Source organism: Petaurus breviceps, unplaced genomic scaffold (genome assembly GCF_028583685.1).
Source record: "Petaurus breviceps papuanus isolate PSGF00001 unplaced genomic scaffold, PetGlider_PUasm1.0 175, whole genome shotgun sequence".
NCBI lineage: Eukaryota > Metazoa > Chordata > Mammalia > Diprotodontia > Petauridae > Petaurus > Petaurus breviceps.
Genome location: NW_027185764.1, coordinates 23,275,958 through 23,296,171, shown reverse-complemented (window position 1 = coordinate 23,296,171; position 20,214 = coordinate 23,275,958). Strand labels below are relative to the sequence as shown.

Below are 20,214 nucleotides of genomic sequence, written 5' to 3'. Positions count from 1 at the left end.
TAAAAATTACTTGTTATTTTTATTATAATTGCTAAAGATAACACTTCAATAGGTCAGTGGTCTCATTCATGTGGGTATTTTCTTCATGTATAAAAATTACAACCCTTGTAATATATTATATCTTTTTATACTAAGGGGTGATGGTATATATCTTCCCATATGGTGCCTTCACAATGTGTTGGAGGTCTTCCTCTATCATGTGAATTATATGTTACATGTCTATCAATGTAGACCCTGAGACAATCTTTCAAAGAATCATCAAGGCACTTACGTGAGAGAGTAGCTGCATTTGGTCAGGTTCTCCCACACTTAGGCATCTCTTTGCTGCTAATTTTAAGAATGCCTACTATAAGTTATCTACCCAAACAAATCAAAGAAAAAAGAAAAGGATCTATTTATACAAAAAATATGGAGTAGCTCTTTTTGTGGTTGCTAAAAAATGGAAATCAGAGGGGCTTGTCTACCGAGTAATGACTACACAAATTATAGAAGGTAATGGAATATTATCACACAATAAGAAATGAAATGTACAATTTTAGAGGAAACTGGAAAGACCTTTATGAATTGTTGCTGAACAAAGTGAGCAGAACTAGGTGAGCAATTTATAGGAAGATTATATTAGGGAGAGAGGGCAGTTATGTGGGAAGAGTGCTGGGTCTAGACTCAGGAAGACTCATCTTTCTGAATTCAAATCCGACCTCAGACACTTACTAGCAGTGTGACCCTGGGTAAGTCATTTAACTCTGTTGGCCTCAGTTCCTCCATCTGCAAATTGAAATTGAGAAATGGCAAATCACTCCAGTATCTTTACCAAGAAAATCCTAAATGGGGTCACGAAGAGTTGGACACGACTGAACAATACCACCAAGTTACAGAGAAAAAACTTTGAAAGACTTTGGTAGTGTTAGAAATGGAATGATAAACCACTAGTAAAAAAAAAAAAACGAGGATAAAATAGGAAACTGACCTTCTGCTAGCGAGGAGATGAACTTAAAATGCAGAAAGAGACAGGCATACATTTTTGGACTTTGCTAAATGTGGGAATTTGTTTGGCTAGTAGGTATGTAATGAGGTATTTGTTTTTTAGTGTATGTGTTTTTTCCCCCTTAATGGGTAAAGTGTGAGGGGACAAATTAATTTTAAAAAAACTTGTTACTTGAAAAATAAAAATAATAATCTATTATTTTTGAAAAAAAGTCTAGTGTAGAAACTGAGTTTGTTTCATTACAAGCCAATACTTACATGAGAAAACAGGAAGTGACACATTGGGTCAGACTTTTGGTCCCTCCATCCCAGTATTGTCTCTGACAGTGATACCAAGGGTTGCTTTATGGGAAAGCAAAATGGTTGTCCTACATGATCAAAAAAGATTAGAGGGGAAAAAAATCTTTCTGGTGTTCCTCCTCTCTTTAAGTTATTTATTTTTGTGCTAAGATGGGAGGAGATAATATAAACAACTGCATTTTCCACACCCCTTGCTTTCTTAGTGAAGTTAATGTCTTATTAAAGGGAAACCACTTCCTTTGGTTATCTGATCTTTTTTTTTTCTGCTTAACCCCTTGAAGTTCTAAGGCTAAAGGTCTGGATTTACAGAGAGAGACAGAGACAGAGACAGAGACAGAGAGACAGAGACAGAGAGAGAGACAGAGAGAAAGAGAGAGAGAGACAGAGACAGAGACAGAGAGTTGGATCCAGATTGGGAGTTGCTGCCATGAACAGAAAGGAATACATTACCTGACCAAAGGCAAGATTATTTAGGGAAAAGCTAAAGATTGGAAGCAGATGCCTAGTGGAATTTTTGAAGAGATGTTCCAGGGTGAGAAGGCAGCTGACACATGGGGGTAAAACCCAGAGTCAGGAACATTCCCAAGAGGGGAATGAAGGAGAGTCTACTGAAGGAGCGAGTGCTTATAACTTATCTACATGTATATTTGTTTCCTGTGACATTTCCTTACATTGTAGGAAAGCCATTTTGCTCTTCATATGAGCTGTTGTTTGTCCTTCATTTTCAAAGACCAATGACATCATGAGGGTGATGTCTTGACTTTTGGGTGAATTGGATTTAAGTGATCTGGAAGAGAGAATAAGGCTGAACAAATTTTGTGGAAACATGAGATGTAGCAGCACTATGGAGGAGGGCTCCTGGAGAAAAAGAGAAGAGGAAGGCTTTGATTTTAAGGATGTAGTCTAAAAAAAGGTGGCCTTTGATCACATGAGTGGTGGGAGTGAAAAGTTACCAGCAATAATCACGGAGGAGCAGAACTGTCTATGAACAAAGTTACAAAGGGGAAGAAATTTGTCTTCGGTAGCCCTGGGTTCCTGTTTCTGTGCACTCTCAGCATTTCATGATTTCCCTTCCCATTCTTCAGTTGTCCAATGCTGTTAGAACTATTATCTTCCTTCTTCCAACCCAATAGCCAGTCAAAACCTGGTCTCAATAAATGAGAATCAGCGCCACCTTCATGTGAACTATTGTTATTTTTATAGTATCTTTTTTTTTAAATCAATTTGTATAGTATCTTATGTTTATAAAAACATTTTATCAAAGCACTTTATGAAGCAGGTAGTACAAGTATCATTAGGCAGCTGGCTGAGGGACTAGAATGATAAACTTGGAATCAGGCAAGCCCTAAGTTCAACTTTTCCCCTCAGACACTTACTAGCTGTGTGACTCTGGGCAAGTCATTTAACTTCTTAGTTTCCTTATCTGTAAAATGGGGCTAATAACAGCATCTACCTAACAAGTTGTTTGTGAGGATCAAAGGAGATAACATAAGCACAGCCTTTTGTAACCCTTAAAAGTAATATATACATGCTATTGTTATTATTATTGTTATTAATATTAATATTACAGTGTTACAGGTGAGCCTCCACAGAAATTTTCCTCTGATGCAACATTATGGGGTAGAGATGACTTTGCCTTCTCAATGGATGTGCCAGTGAAAGTCCAGTCTCTGGCAGATCCTAACAAAATGAAAAGACTTTGAATGTATGTCTGGAATGGATTTCATGCATCCTGTCATTCTCAGTCTAGCTTATGTTCAGAGGTTTGTTCACCAGGGGATAAATATTTTTGGCCACAACAACTGACGAAGATCTCTACAAAGGCACAGAGCAGGTTTCAATCTCCACTAGTGGAGAAAGTGTTCATATAAATAAAAGCCAAGAACCCTCAATTATTGAAATGAGTTTCATATAAGGAAATTACATGTCAAAATTACACATCAAAATACCAACTGTCCTAATGGCATTTGCACAGTTAAGCTTTGTCTAACTCCCTGTGAAGTAGTATTAATCTTTTTAAAAAAAATGCCATAGGCCCCTTTGGCAGTTTGGGGAAGCCTATGGACTTCTCAGAATAATACTTTTTTCCTTTTAAATATATTTGTTTTTAGTTTACAACATTCAGTTCTACAAGTCTTTGAGTTCCAAATTTTCTCCCCATCCCTGTTTTCCCCCCTCCAGAATAATATTTTTAAATGTATAAAATACACAGGACTACAGAGGAAACCAGAGGCTAGTGAAAATAAAGAAAGAAAAGAAAGAAAGAAAGAAAATAAAGATGTAATCATTATTATTAGTTACTATTCAACTTCATTGTTACCCTGAAATGGATTCTATCTTAAGACCACCTACTATGAAGGAATTTCAGGCATCGTCAGATGAGGTGAGGGAAATATTTTTTAAGGGACTAGGGAACATTGTAGTTGTACTTGAAATCATATTATGTGGTGGTCATATTACACAGGTAGTCAACTATTCTGTGCATAAAAAAAAGTCAGCTCTGTTTGGGAAGCCTGTTATTTGGGGGTACCTTGGATTTTTTTGAATTATATTCTGCCCTTTTGAACCTTATCCTTTCATCGCCAAATTATAGAGAGGAAGAAATGCCATTGATTGGTGCCCTCTTCCTGTGTTCCTCTGGTCCTCTATGTCCCTCAGCTCTCTTTTGTCCTTCCCATCCTCTGGGAATGTCCTTGTATCCTAACTCTCTTCTGCTCCCATACTTTGTAGAATGGAACAGGCCCATTTTAGCTCCATATTTACTTTTATCTTCTCTCAACTTTTCCTAGTCCCTCGGAGATTAAAGATGTTCTATAATAGTTTATTATTATTTGGCCCAAAATGCTTCCTAGTCTGTTTCGTTATCCTTTGTGTACATATACATGAAAAAGGGAAAACAACTTTTTATTGGTCTCAACTGCCCCTTTGCCCCAACAATCCTGAAATTAATCATTATGTCATATGGTTGACCAAAGTCCTAATCATAGGTGGTGTTCTAGCATCAGGATCACCGTACAAAGCCCTATAGCTTCCCTAGAACAGTCTATTTTCAGTTAAGCATAACTTCTAGGAACTACTCATTCAACAAATATTTATTGAACATACACAAGGTACTGTGTCAGGTGTTGCTTCTGGGGATAGAAAGAAATCTCAGACAATCTCTAAGCTCTAGGGCCTTTTTTATAGTCTAGTTGGGAGATAACACAAGTACACAGCGACCAGGACAGGGCAGTAAACAAGTGTCACATGAGTGTCACACACAGATAATGAGTACTGCCAGAGTTCGGAGAAAGTAGATTATTTCTAATTGAGATAAGAAAGATTCCTCAGAGGAGGGGAAGAGGGAAGTAAAGGGAATAAGTATACACATACACACAAACATATATTAGAAAATCTCCTTTTACACTCACAGGAAAGGGAATAAGTACATATTTGTATATATATATATGTGTGTGTGTATATATAATACATTATATATTGATATAATGAAATGAAAATTGAAATGAATTTATATATGCATACACACATATTATCTCATTTGATACAACAAACCTGAAAGATAAGTGCTATTATTACCCCCATGTTACAGTTGAGGAAACTCAGGCAAGCAGAGGGTAAGTGACTTGCACAGGGTCACACAGCTGGTGGGTACCTGAGACCAGAATTGAATTCAACTCTTCCTGATTCCAGACCCAGCCCTTTATCCACTATACCACCTAGGGAGGCAATAGAGGGCCACTGAATATTTTTGAGCGTGATAATGACAGGACTGGATATGGGCATAAAAAGTATTGTTCTAGTAGCAGTATGAAGGATAAGTTTTAGAGGAGCAAAGAGTAGAATTTGGAGAACCTGTGAGCAATATGTTGCAATAGAAGTGGGGCAGGAGGCTGGAGAGGCAATGAAGGCCTAAGGATGAATGGTGTAAGTGGGAATTGAGAGAAGGGGAAGAATTCAGAAAATGTTACAGAAGTTAAGTCAGCAGTTTGGGATACTGGCTAGACATCTATGTGGTAATGTCCTGTAGGAAGTTGAATATTAGGATCTGGAGCTCAGAAGGGAGGTCAGGACAGAAGTCATCTGACCAGGGGTGGTATTTGAAGCCATGGGAATGAATAAGGCTCCCAAGGCAGAAAGTGTGGAAAAATAGCAGGCCAAGGACAGATCCTTGGTAAGCACTCACTTTTTGGAAGGTGGGAAGATGAAAAAAGCCAGTGAAGGAGGGAACATACAAGATGCTGAGGTGCTAAACCAAAGCAGCATCCTTTACATAGAAAAGCTGAGGGAAATGTTTAGAAGTGTTGTAGCCTGGAATGAGTTTATTGGTTGGCTGACCACATGCTCTGTAGTGAATCTGAAGGTTCCAAGAAGGAGATCCACATAAAGGAAAGACAGCTGGATTTGGCATCAGAAAACATGGGTCCAAACTCTAGGTGATCTTGTTTAAATGGTTTCATCTCTCCTTGCCTCAGTTTCCTCTACTATATAAAAGGAAGGCATTGGATTAGATGACCTTTGAGGTCCTGTCCAGCTCCAAACTCTGATTTATCTCAAGTTATGAGATGTGGACAGGCCAAATTTTGACAAATCTAAAGTTCTCTAAAACATTTTTTATCTATCATGACAATTTTAATTTCTTGAAATTTTGGCTTCACAGTTTCAAAATAGAGGGTTTGAAAAGTTGTCTCATTTATTTTTAGGGAGATAATCTAGTAACTTCCTGGGGATGAGGAGAACAGAGAAGATTTGTCTGAATTTTAGAATACACTTGAAAAGATTCAATGTTCTGAACTGATTTGTGAGAACTGTTATGGTATACTGTCTTTTTAAAAAATATATAAATAGTCGGCTGGAGAGAGTATAACTAAGTAGGAATGAGTCAGATGGAGTCAGAAGGGCAGTTGCTCAAGAAGCAGAAATATGGAAGAGGGGGAGGGAGATTAATTGATGGGCCTTCTTGTATATCCTGACTGATCTCTAAGGATCATTTCCTAGGGAACCAGGAAGGGTTTGACAAGTCAGTTACACTCAACAGCTGATTGTTGTTATTCAGTCTTACTCTTTTTGACCCCATTTGGGGTTGTCTTGGCAAACATATTGGAGTGGTTTGTTATTTCCTTCTCCAGCTCATTTTACAAATGAGGAAACTGAGGCAAACAGGACTAAGTGACATAGTGAGTGTCTGAGACTGTATTTGAATGCAGGTCTTCCTGGCTCCAGATATGGTGCTCTATCTTGTGCTGCCTGGCTTGCCCAACCTGATGGTGATAGATGAAGGAGGAGGAGGAGGAAAAAGAGGAAGGGAAGGAGCAGGAGAAGAAGAATAAAGATGTTAGGTAGAACATGTGATGGTACTGTCTGCTTGTGTTTGTAAGCGCATATATGCTGGTGGAGTCCAAAGTCCTAGTACGCTTCTCATAGGTAATAGTCATTATCCTGTATCCTACTCATTTGCCAAAAACATTCTATCTTCAAGAGGTAAAACCACGTATGTGTGAATACTTCTTCATATGAGCCAGTGGTTGGGTTGAGGAAATAGTCACTATACATGTCAAAGCTCACCCAAGTTATTTTCAGAAAAGAGACTTAGGTTCCTCTGTTTTACTGTTAGTTTCCAAGAATCCTCAGGTTGACAACAAAGAATTTTCAGGTTCAAGTTAGACTATGAGGCAGCATTCTATGTGCTGCAGTCCCTGCTGGCCCCTCCCCCAGCCTCTCCTTAGTCCCTCATCTGCCATGGGCTTCTCATTAGTCCTCTAATTCACTGCTTTCCCTTCTGACCTTCATACGTGTTATAGGCTGCCTTCTGCTGGATTTTGAGGGAGCTTTTCCCAATAGCATCTTTCTATTGCTTTCCACAGTGGATGAGAGTCACAGCTGAAATTACAAATGTCCACGGTGAAAGCAGCAGGTAAATTGGGAAAGAGAGAAAGAGAGAAGGGGATTGGGGGCCAAAAAAAGTTTTTAAGGAACTTGGAATAGGAGAAGGAAATTAGGGAGGGAGAAAATTAGAGCTAATGACCATTTTGGGAGGATAGAGCAATATAGACAAGAGTAAATTTGGAGGTTTCTGGTGTCTTACTTACTCTCTACTTCTTTCAATCCCTTGCTCTCTTTGTTCTTCTGCTACCTTATTTTTTCAGGTTATTTTCCCTGAAGGCTCTCCCCACACTTCTATTCCAACCCTAATTCCAAGCTTTTTGAGCTCTTTGTAAAATAAAGGTGTGATAAGATCATGTCATTGTTTTTCAATGTTAGGGTCAAAGTACAGTGTGTTTCACTGTGGCTGATCAGTCCAAAATGAGCTAGGAAGACTCTCCGTAGGTTGGGCACAGTCTGAACATTTGGGATGGAGATGCCTCTAGATTTCCATATCTCACTTTTCCATGCCATTCTGGGTGGTGCTGTGCCCTTGTCTCCCATGTCTCACAATCAATATCAAAGTTCTTCGTCGAGACCTTGAGAGTGTCTTTGTACTTCTGATCTTATGTGAGCGCTTGCCTGGTGCTAGTTCTTCTAAAATAGTGCTGTAGGTAAATGTACATTTGGTATTCCAATTACATGACCAGCCCATTGGAGCTGTGTTCTCTCTGCCATAGAGTTTGACAGCTTGGCAATTCAGTTTAAGAAAGCATCTCCGAGGGGCGGCCACATAGCACAGCGAGTAAGAGCACTGGCCCCAGTGTTGGGATGACCTGGGTATTGAATCTGGGCTCAGACACTTAGCACCCACCCAGAAACACCTGGCCTGTAACCTTGAGCAAGTTACTTAACCCCAATTGCTTTAAAAAAAGAGAAAGCATCTCCGTGTCTGGTACCTTATCTTGCCAGGTAATATTCAGAATCTTCCTAAGACAATTCAAATGGAAGCAGTTCAATTTTCTGGCATGGCACTAATAGGCTGTCCAGGTTTCACAGGCATACAACAATGAAGTTAGGCATGACCAGGTGCTAGCTGGTAGAGAACCTTTATTTTCTCAGTGTTGATTGTCAGGCCAAAATTTGCACAAGTGGTAGAGGATTGATCCATACTTTGTTATATCTCAGCCTTCAAGGCTTTGTTGAGTGCATCTTTTTTTTTTTTTGAGTTAAGCTTTTTATTTAATGTTACAAAAAGTCAAACAGACCAAAGCCCATGTCATCATCGGACTCCTCGGATTCTTCTTTTTTTGCTTCCTCTTTCTTCTTCTCCTCAGCTGGGGCAGCTGTGCTAGCAGGAGCAGGGGCAGCACCGCCAGCTGCTGGGGCAGGTCCATCAACACCTACTTTGCAGATTAGACTTTCAATGTTGACATTGGACTTGGCAAATAATCCAGGCCAGAATGGTTCAACATTTACACCTGCAGCTTTAATGAGGGCATTGATTTTATCTTCCGTGACAGTAACCTCATCGTTGTGAAGGATGAGGGCAGAGTAGATGCAAGCGACCTCAGAGACGGCCATTTCAGTAGACAGATGAGGAGAGGCTTGTTTGTAATGGTGTTTAGTCACCGGCTGAAGTGGCCTTAGTCACCCCAACATGGCTTTAGCTTCCGAAGAAGAACCAAGCACCTTACAGACAATGAAGAGAAAGGCTGTTGAGTGCATCTTTGAATAAAAAGTTGCACACCAACTCTCCTTCTACTTTAGTCTTGGCATGTAACCTTTTTCAAGTTAAATAACTTGCCCTCAGCGCAGGAGCTGACCTTGATGCCATTTTCATTGTCATTGAAGGCATCTGACAACATTGAGGAAAATGTCATTCTAAAAAGTATGGAAGCAAGCACACAGTCCTGCTTCATTCCATTGGTAACTGGGAAAGCATGAGAGCATCATCCATCATCCAGAACTCATGTAAGCATGTCATCATGGAGTTGGTATACAAGACTGAGGAACTTCCCTGGGCAACCAAATTTTGCCATGATCTTTTACAAGCCCTCAGGACTGACAGTATCAAAAGCTTTGGCCAGGTCCACAAAAATATGTATTCAGACCTCTGTTCTGCTTTTGGCATTTCTCTTGGAGTTGTGAAACAGCAAACACCATGTTGACCGTTTCTTCTTCAGCCTTTTCTGAAGCCACACTGGCTCTTTGGTAGATGACCATCTTCCAGTTGAAGGATCAGCCTATTATGAAGCACTGGACAGAATCTTGCCAGCAATGACTAAGAGAGAGGCCCTCATTTCCTGTTTCCTTTATAGAAATAGACAATGGAGGCATTCTTGATAACGTCCTTTTGCCACATAACCTAGTAAACTGTCTGCCTTGTAGATCTCAGTTGGGGGGAGAATCAGTTTCATGCTCATAGATAAAGAGCTAGAAAGGACCTTTGAGATCATCTAATCTACCCCTCCCAATTTTTTTTGCCTTTTGGAGGGCAATTGGGGTTAAGTAACTTGCCCAAGGTTACACGGCTAGTTTTTTTGTCTTAAGTGTCTGATGCTGGATCCACCCATTTTTTTTTTAACAGATAAGAAAACTAAGGCCCAAAGTGACATGCCCAAGGTTGTTCAAGCAGATCTTCATGAAATAATTTAATCAAAAAAGACTCTTAAGTTTCTGTTGTCTCACATTTCTACATAAAATGCTTAATGGAAGGCCTAAATATTATTTTTACAAATGAACACCCTAAAAAAGAGAGGAAATAAAAGGACTGGACTGTCTAACAAAATTACAAAAGTATTTTATTAAACCAAAGGGAGTGAAGTCTTTCCTTTTGACATTTTACTTTGTTCTGGCTCCCCCTGAAAATTCCATGAAAACTTTGGAAGCTCACTTGTTTTGATGCTACTGTAAAATAAGGTACATGTCAAGTTTGATTTGTGCCTAACCTGCCCATTTTGAGACAGGTGGAGACTGATAAAGGGTTTCAAATTAAAGCATCTTCTGTAATTTTGAATAAATTTCAATGACATTCCACCCATGAGTACAGTTTACACAGATATAAGAATGATGGTATTAATGAGGCCTTTAGTTCATAGAAGCAATAGCTGAATCTGTGGACCTTTCCTTCCAAGTACGGAGATTCAGCCTTCCTTTCAATTTATTTATTTTTTGCCTGTTTTGGAGGGCAATTGGGGTTAAATAACTTGCCCAAAGTTACATGGCATAGTGTTTTGGTTTTTTGGAGGGTGTTAAGTGTCTGAGGCCTGAACCGAATTCGGGTCCTCCTGACTCTGGGGCAGGCACTTTATTCACTTCGACACCTAGCCTCCCCACCTTCCTTTCAATTTAAATAAAGCCTTAGATGCATACATAGATTATATTGATTTCATCAGGATTTTTTTTCCTCTTGTGATAGTTTAGGGGTATTTTAGACCCAGAGACAGAAGTATATATTATGTGATCACTTTAAGCTCCAATTCCTTCAGTCTTTGATTCTGAGATTGGGTGGAGGATGAGGGGAGAGGAGAGAGAAGGGAATGTTAATGTTATTGCTTCCATTTACATTTCCTTCTTTATAATTGTAGCAGCAAGCACCCCAAGTGTCCTCAGGGTCACTGCCAACACAGGTTCTTAGATCTGCTTTGTTAAAGGAAAGCAACTCAAAATGGGTTAACAAGCTTACTTTAATCAGTCAAACATATATCGTTTACCTAGTTCAGGGGAAAAAGGTCAGCACTCCGAACTTCAGAATATACAGACGGAATTATCAAGACAGAAAAACAGATCAAGTAGACAGATTTCCAAACTGTCCAACAATTACATCCATACCAAATCAACATCTGGATTTCAAAGGGGGGGGGGGCCTCTGGACAATGGCTTCCCAGAGTTTCATCTGATCAAATCACAGAACACTTCTCAAGGTGAGCCCCAAAACAAAGCCTCACATCAGGGCTTATATAGCCTTCTCCTGGCTCAGAGAATGTAACAACCTTTTGGACCCAACTGGCCAATCAAAAAGTATCTACTGAAAAACAAGCCTCCCACCCCAGGCTCCAGGTGCACTTTAGCCTAGGGGCAGGGAGGATCTTTAAAATTTACATTCCCATTACAATAATCTCCTGAGTCTAGAGATTATATGCTCTATACTCTTGTGATTCAAGGTCCTTCTGATAGAAAAGACTGAGGTATTTAGAAATGAGGAACATAGATAAAATGCACTATTTTAATTCTACTCAGGATCACCACAAAGTCCACTTATCTTCCTGGTTCAACGTACTGAGCTGAAGGAAATTGGTACATCTACTGTCAAAGACAGTATGTCTTTTTTTTTTTTAAGTAAGCTTTTAAGATGGAGACAGTGCACCTGCTTGAAAGTACATTTGGCCAGAAACTTAGTATTCAAAGACTTTTTTCTTCTGAGAATTGTTGTGTATTGGAAAATGTTGGCTAAGATTGAAGTATTATGTTGAAGTATGGGTAAATGTGGTTGTGCTGCAGTCTAGGTAATGCTTTGTAGCTTATATAGGCAGAAGATGTTGGGTTCATGTCTTGGATATTGACAGCGTTGCATTTTGGGTGATATGGATAAAAAAAAGCTATAAAGCAAAACACAAGTCAAGATTGATAAGGTTTGTCATGTATCTTTTTCACTCGGCATAGAGATTTTTTCTTTGTCTGTATATGATCAATTCACAAAATTTTTCCATTAACAAATGCCCAATAAATACATTGTTGTTGTTAGGTCATTTCAGTTGAGTTCAACTCTTTGGAGTTTTCTTGGCAAAGATAATAGATTGGTTTTCCATTTCCTTCTCTAGACCATTTTACAGAGGAGGAAACTGAGGCAAACAGGGTTGCAACTTGCCCAGGGTCATATATCTTGTAAGGGTCTAAGGCCATAATTGAACTCGGGAAGATGTCTTCCTGACATCAGGCCCTGACACTCTATCCTCTGGGTTACCAAAGAAGTCAGTAGTATCAAAAATGAAAAATAACTAGATTAGCATTGGTATGTGTAAAGCAGAGTCTCAGGGAGCCCTTGCACCCTCCAGAACAATGCAAGTACCTCTATCTCATAAAATAAAAGTGCCTTATGTAATAATCATAATTTAGTCATAACCTTAGATTTTGATACAGTGGAAATAGCACTGATTTGGGAGCCAGATCTGCCCCGAGTTTGAATCCAATTTCTGTTATTGTTTGTGTGAGCTGGGGAAATCATTTAACTTCTCTGGGCCTCAGTTTTCTCATCTATAAAAGGAGAGAGGTTAGACCACACATGGCCTCCAAACTCTAGATCCTGTGATCCTAGATTGTATTTCCTCTGCAGCAAATGCAATCACAATCATGTGATGCTAACTTCTTGATTTGTGCCCAAGAAACTCACATGATGGATCACTAGCAATTCACAGGAGTAGGCAAAAGAAGAAATGATCCCCTCTACTTTCCCCTGGATGAACCTGAGAAGATTCAAAACCAGTTTATATTTAGGGTTTGAGAATAAAGTCAAGCCATTTCCCCATAGTTTTCATAGCTTAAATGCAAATTGGCTGAATTTGACCAATATCAAAATTCACTACAATACCCTTATCAGCCTCACTATTGCTGGGACTTATGCATATGACCCTTTTGGGGGCAGCTCCAGAATCAAGCTCTTTCCATCTCCAACAGTAAGGCATTGAAGCTTTGTTGTTCAGTCATTTTAGTTGTGTCCGACTCTTTGTAACCCCATTTGGAGTTATTTTTTTCCAACTTGTTTTACAGATGAGGCACTGAAGCAAACACGGTTAAGTGACTTGACCAAAGTCACATAGCTAGTAATTGTCTGAGGTCACATTTGAACTCAAGTCTTCCCGACACCAACCCTAGCACACTAATCCACTGTACCCCCTAGCCGCCCAATGTCACTGGAGCTACTGATGTACAAATCAATCAGTCAGTAAGCATTTATTAGGTACCTCACTATACGCTTAATACACATGCATTTTGTGTTTGTCCTTGGTTTTTGAAGAGCTCCATGGCTTCAGGGAAATGATGGTATAACTTGCAGTTGACTTTGATTTGAGGGAGGGAAGGCTGTTGCAAGGTCACCAGCCTCAACCTTCTCCTCCTGAGCCATCTGGATCCAATGACTAGATATTCAGTAGGATGAGTGGAGATGACCCAGGAGTCAAAGAAAGACCCTGACCCTTTGCAGTGGGAATGTAAATTTATGTTGTTGCCATCTTTCTAAGATTGTATTGTGTAAGATCTTCCCTGCTCCTAGGCCTTTGATTGGCTTAAGTGCACCTGAAGCCTGTGGCAGGAAGTTTGTTTTTCAGGAGATACTTTGTGATTGGGCAGTGGGTCAAGAGGGTTGTTACATTCTCTGACCCTGGAGAAGGCTACATAAATCCTGATATGAGACTTTGTTTTGGGGCTCACTTTGAAAAGTGTTGTGTAATTTGACCAGATGAGACTCTGGGCAGCCATTGAGAGCCCCCTGGCTTTGAAAAACCCAGATGTTGATGCTTCCCTCTCTTGTGACTGACTAGGTATGGATGTAATGGTTGGACAGTTGGAGGCCTGTCTGCTTGAAATGCATTTTTCTCTGTCTTGTAACTTCTGCTTGTAACCTGTCTGTATACTCTGAAGTTTGGGGTGCTGACTTTTCCCCCTGAACTAGGTAAATGATTGATTGATTAAAGCAAGATTGTTAACCCATTTTCAATTGCTTTCCTTTAGAAAAGCAGATCCAAGAACCTGTGTTGGCAGCCACCCTGGGGATGCTGGGGTGCTTGCTGCTATACCCTTTTAGGCTAAGGCCTTTTCATGTACTCACTTAGAATGAGGTAATACTCATTCAGTGAATAGACCTCTTTAAGAAGTGAGTCAAGGGATGGCCCCTTTAATTAGAAAAAAAGAAAAAAAAATCAAGCTGGGAGGGGAAGACCCTGAAGGTTGCTGTTCCGAAGAGAAAGAGTTGCCATTGCCATTCTTCACTGTAAGCCAGAAGGGCCCAAAATACAGCCATTAAGTGAAACTTGGGCAGGTACCTATTGTGGTCCAATCTATGAGCTTCAGGGTTTAAGGTTTTGAGGAAGGAAGGAAGGAAGGAAGGAAGGAAGGAAGGAAAGAAGGAAGGAAGGAAGGAAGGAAGGCCGGCCGGCTGGCCTAGCCAGTAAACCTCAAGTTAAACGGGCAGCTTCTGGCCATCAAATTTACCGTCCCAGCTTGAATAAATGTGCTATGTCCCAGGCAGATCAATAACAAGAATTAAACAGTCCCTCCTCTCGAACAGGTTATGTTCTAATTGGAATGTCAACAAGGACATACATAACCATATACAGAATAAATATAAAGAGACTAAATACAAAGTACTTAAATGCAAAGTCCTTTGGGAGAGAGGGCACCTGAATTTGGGAGGGATATGGGAAGGGTTCCAGTAGAAAGTAGCATTCAAGATGCCTCTTGTGAGGAACATAGAACAGGACAGCCTGGAGTGAGGGACAGTGTGTAGAATTCAGCAATGTTCCAAAGATAGACTAGGGCCAGGTTGTGAAAGGCTTTAGAAACTAAACAGAAGATAAACCCTGAGGACCGGACACAGTGGGGGGAAAAATTGGAGGGAAGGAAACACAGTATCCAGCATCAGCAACTTTTCACCCAGCTGCTTGTCTCCCTGTTCAGGGCCTCAGCTCAGGGGGAACCTGCCAATTCTTGAAGCCAGGGAAAGAGTGCTGCCCCCACCTCCAACCTGGAAACCAGAGACCTTACTTCCCTCCTCTCAGCTAGAGTTTAATTTTACTTTTGGACTAGGAGGGGTTGTTTCTTGCAAAGCCTTGGAGCCCCTAGGGCTCACAGTCAATGGGCCCAGATCCTGCCAGGTTTACCATCACCTTCTGCAATGAGCTGCCCTCACCTATCTATTTCTCTCTGTTCCAGGGATGAGGACAGTCGTATGTGTGTTCAAGATTGTATGGGAGAGTGGAGACCCACAGAAAAGGAGTCTTGACCCAGTCTGTGGGGTGGATGTGTGAGCCAATGTGGGTGCGTGGGCAATGGATTGCGTGTACCTGTTTACATGTGGCTCTAGGATCCACGGTGTAATTGTTTATGGATGGTGTGTGTGTGTGTGTACACTTGTGGGGTACTTAGTATTATAGGAATCATAGATTTAGAGTTGGAAGAAACTTCAGGGCCCATCTCATCCAGTCCCTTCATTTTTACAGATGATGCAATTGAGGCCCAGGCAGGTGAAATCATTTGCCCAAGGTAACATATTTAAGGGCATCTAGGGGGATTTGAACGGAGATGCTTTGAGTAAAGCTAGTAGTCTTAACACTGTTGTGAAATGTGAGATGGAGTATCCTAGAGAAGATAGAGTTGATGCAGGTCTAGGCTGGTGGTTTGGTGTTTATGGGGTGTGGGGTGTAGAGGAATGGAAACCCTGGGGAGGCAGCTTCACCACAAGTCACGATGGTGAAGTGTATTGGGTGTGTGTGAGCTTCTCGGGAGCCAGCCTCCCTACCCGTACATGTATGTGTGTAGCCAGAATGGAGACTCTGAAAGTCTCCAGCCACCACATGAGGTGCATGTGTGGAGGTTTCAAGCTTGCCACGGTCCTGGGGTGGGGTTTGGGGGTGTGGTATTGCAAGGTGTGTAGATGGTGTTTGGGGTGGGACTCTAGAGGAGTGAGAGGTGGAAGGTGTGCTGAAGTATATGGATCTGGGAACCAGGACCTTCCTGGAGTTAACCTCAGCACAGCCCTGGGGTTGTGTGAAGCATGTGTTTGTACTAACCCAAGTGTGGGGTGAAAGGAAATGTGACTGTGGAGAGAGCCTCACAGGCCGTGGGCATGTTATGTTGGGGTGGTGGGAATGGAGACTGGGGAAGGGGTGGCCCTCGAGTTTAATTCTGGTGTAATGTGGAGGAAATGGTGACTGGGGGTCAGCCAGCTGGTTTTTGTATGTGTGTGTGTACTTGTAAGGTGTCAGAATGGGGGACCCTGGGTGTGTGTGTGGCTTTGTGTATTGAAGGTTGCAGTGTGTCTGTGGGGAGGGTGGCCTTGGGGCCCTTCCCGCGGCTAGGATTGTACGTGGGGAGGGAATGGAACCCCACTGGGAGGCAGCCACCACTTGGGATGTTGTGTGTGTGTGTGTGGTGAGGCTGGGGCCTCAGACATGCCCTGCACTGGCATGTGTGTCCTAGGTCGGGTGTGGTTGGGGGGGGTGGGTGTATGAGTCCCCCCGAGGGAAGCGGCCTCACCCCAGGCCTGAGGATGTACATGTGCATGTGCGGGGCGAGAATGGAAGGGACCCCCTCGGGGAGTGGGGCTCCGGGCCGGTTGGGTGTGGACCCAGCCTCTCCGCCGGCCTGGGGGTGCCCCGGGGACTGTAGTGTTTGATGCCGCTCTATGTGCTTAGCGCGTGGCGTGTCTGAGGACCCCCCCAGGCCGGGAAAGGAAATGGGGGACAGGCCCGTAATCTGGGGTTTGAACTAAATGAAAGGCTCGGTGAGTCCCTCGGGATAAGGTGAGTGAGGGTGCCTACCCAGTGGTCTGGGTCAGGGGCTTTTGTTCCGGTGGGGAGAGTGAGATGACTAACCCTACCCCCGCACCCCCGGGGCCGACCCAACAGGTGGGGAGAAGGAAGAGCAGGCAGCTAGCCGAGGGCGCGGCTCCTTTAAGACTCTTCTCCTTTGCTCCCGCCCCCTTTCCCCCTCCCCCCGCTCCAGCGGGCGAGCCGCCGCGCCGGGGAGCAGCGCCACGTGACCCCCAGTCTTGTGACCCGCCTGGGAAGCGGGAGCTGTAGAGGCAGCCCGAACACTTTGGCTCGGGGTGGGAGGGGTAGGAGCGAGCACCTCGCGCGCGCTCCAGCTCTGCCCAGCCCGCGAGAGGGAGAGCACGCGCTCGCGCGCGCCACTCCCCCTACTCTTCGAACCCCCCTCGCACCCCCTGCTTCTGGAGTTCGAAGGGCGCGGGTCCTCCCCGGCCGCTCCTCCCCAGCCCCCGCGCCCCGCGCGCCACGCCTGCCCCTGCGCGCGTGCCTGCCTAGCCGCTCGGCTCGCCTCTGGCAGCGCCGCTTCGCTGCGGGGAGGGCGACGGAAGAGCCGGAGGAGGGAATCCCCCTTCTGGCCCGGGGGCAGGGGGCGGGGGGAGTGGCGTCCGGGCTTTCCCTTTGCTGCAGCCTCCGGCCGCCGCGAAGTTGAGAGGTTCGAACCCGGGAGGAGGAGGAGGAGGAGGACGAAGCAGCCGCAGCGGCTGAGGGGCTCGCTCTCGGCTCCTGCACTTTTTTGGCCGCCCCCCCGCTTCAATTGCTCTCCTTCCGCACCCCCTCCCCTTGCACCACCATGGATAATAAGCCTCTGCTGCAGGAGCGACCACCTGCCTACAACCTGGAGGCCGGCCAGGGCGACTATGCTTACGGGCGGCACAACTACGGGGCCATCCCGGTCGCCCCAGCCCAGCCCGGGCTCCAGCCGAGCTTCCAGCCTGGCTTCCAACCTGGCTTCCAGCCCCCGCCGCCCTACCCTTACGGCGTTGCAGGTGGGTCCCCTTTCCTACCACGCTAGGGATGCAGCCCGGGGCTCTAGGTGCGGGGCAGCAAAGTTTGCGATCCACGAATCCCCTCCCTCCCCCACTTCTGTAGAGTGGGTGGGGTCCCAGTTGGGTGTCGGGGATGAGTGTGGAGGGGGCCTTGGGAGACGGATGTGATCTGATTTATACTGGGGTTGGGAGGCGTCGGATGAGACCCACAAGGACGCAGCAAAAGTCGGAAACTTTCTTTTTTCGGGCTAACTTCCACCCCCTCTCATCTTCTTCCCTTCGGAGATAATCAGGCTTCAAAGTTTCCTCTTTGGGTGCATCTGGAGTTGCTAGTCGTCCCTGCCTCCGAGCTGCATTTGTCCCTTCTGTCTGCTAGGACTGCAGGCAGCCTGGGTGCCTGAGGCCAGAACTCCTTGCCTGGAAGCTTTCCAGGACGCCAGGGGCCAGGATGTTTAGGGAAGAAACTTTATTACCTTTTGGAGATGGTACTAACCGTTGGAATTATGACCCTTATTACTGGGTAACTAACTAGCTGCCGTCTAGAATGCACACTTATCTCACCAGAGCTACCTTATTTTTGGTTTGTAGAGTGTCCACTTCTTTATTATGAGGTGGCAAGACAGTTTGAGTTGGTTAAGGATTGTAGACCTCTTTCTGGGCTATAGTAACAAGACTGCTGGGTTGTTGAAGTCACTTGTTTCAAGTGGGAATTATGTATTAGGAAGTGTGAATAACACCACTGGCTTGTAGAATATCTGCTTCTGTTGCCAGTGAAGGAAATTAATTATTCGTAACAGTTCTAAAGAAATATTGAGAAACCAAGCTGGGTACTTGGGCCTAGGGTGAGGTGTTTCACTTGTGAAACAGTTGGAGTAAGATTAGAGCTAACAAGTATTTCCTTAGTGTGGCTTTGGCCTGCCTGTGCCTTCTGTTCTCCTTCCCTCTTTGTCTCCGGGAGTTAATATTCTCCCGAGCTCTTGGAAGAAAGAACTCCTGTATGGGGAACTCTCTGAGGGACAGATCCAGGTTGTGGCTTATCCCTATTATTTGTTCTCACTGCTACCAGTTTACTCCCACTTCACTCCTTAGAAAAGGAGGGAAGCCCAGGTCAATTCTTTGCAAGTCACCTTCCTTTTCAATCAGAAATGTGTTTGGTGTAGAGGAGGATGAAATTGTTCGGAGTAAGTTTTATTGGCTTCTGGGGATTTTAGTTAGTATTTGTCTTGTTTCTGATCAGTGTGGTTCTTTGAGCGCTGGCTCACCACGTCCAAAGATCCCTAATATCTTTCATGTGGGTATTTGCTTCAATAACAGCAGATTTCATCTTCATGCCCTCTTGTAGTTGATGGCCTTTATAAGTTGCTGTGACTGGAAAAAAAAAATTCACCTGGTGGCCAACCTTCTGGTGACAAGCCTTTCCAAACTTAGCTGGGCTGTTCCTTCGAGGACAGCCTGTTAACCCAGCCTTTCCAGCTTGGAAGGACCTGCCAGACAGAACTTGTGTTCTCCTGGCAGCCTTAGACAACACAAGGTCACTACCCATGCCACACTCAGAGTAGAGCTTTAGTAGAAGCTTTGCTTAATATGGTAATTATTTTAAAGGATTAGAAAACTTGCTGATTTTATTTGAGTATTGGGTTTGTAATTTCAGCGTAGTTGTATCACTGAATCCAGGGGTTCTGAATTTTGGTTCTGTCTCTGTTTGGTGATGGGGAAATAAATGCTTGTCCCTTTCAGGCATGTACTCTCTATAAGACTGTTTAACTTTCTACCTCTCTTTACTCTGCCTGGAGATTTTAAGTTGTATTTATAGTTCCCTTTCAAGACCTCTAAGGAGAGCTAGATAGTGAAATGATTAGTGTTGTCTCAGTCCATGGCCTGAAAGAGTGATCTCTTCGAGGTGGCTGTCTTCCTCTTTCTTCACCTTGTTTTTAATACTCGGGTTACTGTTTAACTTGAAAAGTGAACCTGAAATCAAACTGGTAAGCTCTACCGACACATCCTGTCACCATCGGAATGCAAATATAAGATAAACATTAGGCTACTGGTTAAAATTGTAATAAATGGTTTTTGAGTCTAGCTAAAGTGAACCTTTTAGTTATGCTGCTGTGCTAACCTGGATACACTTTAAGAAGTGAGGTAGCCTGCTCAAATGAAGCCTGTTACTGGCACTAATGCTGTAGTGCACTTGAAACTTAGGTAATACTTTTTTTGCTCATAGGTGCTAATTAGTGTAATGATTTTTTTGTGCCATCTACCCCAGAAGTGTGAGGAAAGCTGCTTCATATATTTTAAAGCAAGATACAAATCTAAATTATTACCATCATGTTTTAACTACTTCCCCTTGAAATTTAAGTGTTGATTATCACAGACTTAAACTCAACCATCTTTAGGCATGGTGATGAATTTTATAGAAAGCCAGGTGATTTCCACCTATTGTGTGTTTTTTTTAATCAATGAGCTACTGTACAGTATGCATATTGTGTGACATCTTTCTTTAGAAACTGCCATTTTGACCCTTTTTTCCCTCAAATAAGGGT

General features: G+C 43.2%; 1 protein-coding gene, 1 long non-coding RNA gene and 1 pseudogene across 2 annotated transcripts in view; 1 reads left to right on the top strand and 2 right to left on the bottom strand.

Moving 5' to 3' along the window:
- Positions 1 to 18,841, bottom strand: part of LOC138158728 (uncharacterized) — a 28,888-nt gene extending 10,047 nt beyond the window's left edge. The window contains exons 1-2 of the long non-coding RNA XR_011167717.1: positions 17,693 to 18,841; positions 712 to 765 (exon numbers count right to left, since the gene is read on the bottom strand). This is a non-coding gene — a long non-coding RNA (uncharacterized lncRNA). The remainder of the gene's footprint in view (positions 1 to 711; positions 766 to 17,692) is intronic.
- On the bottom strand, positions 8,357 to 8,760 carry LOC138159067 (large ribosomal subunit protein P1 pseudogene; annotated as a pseudogene).
- The window catches only part of BRI3 (brain protein I3), a 28,619-nt gene continuing 25,541 nt past the window's right edge, over positions 17,137 to 20,214 (top strand). The window contains exon 1 of the mRNA XM_069084885.1: positions 17,137 to 17,674. Coding sequence (XP_068940986.1) covers positions 17,479 to 17,674 — 196 coding nt within the window. The 5' untranslated portion in view covers positions 17,137 to 17,478. The remainder of the gene's footprint in view (positions 17,675 to 20,214) is intronic.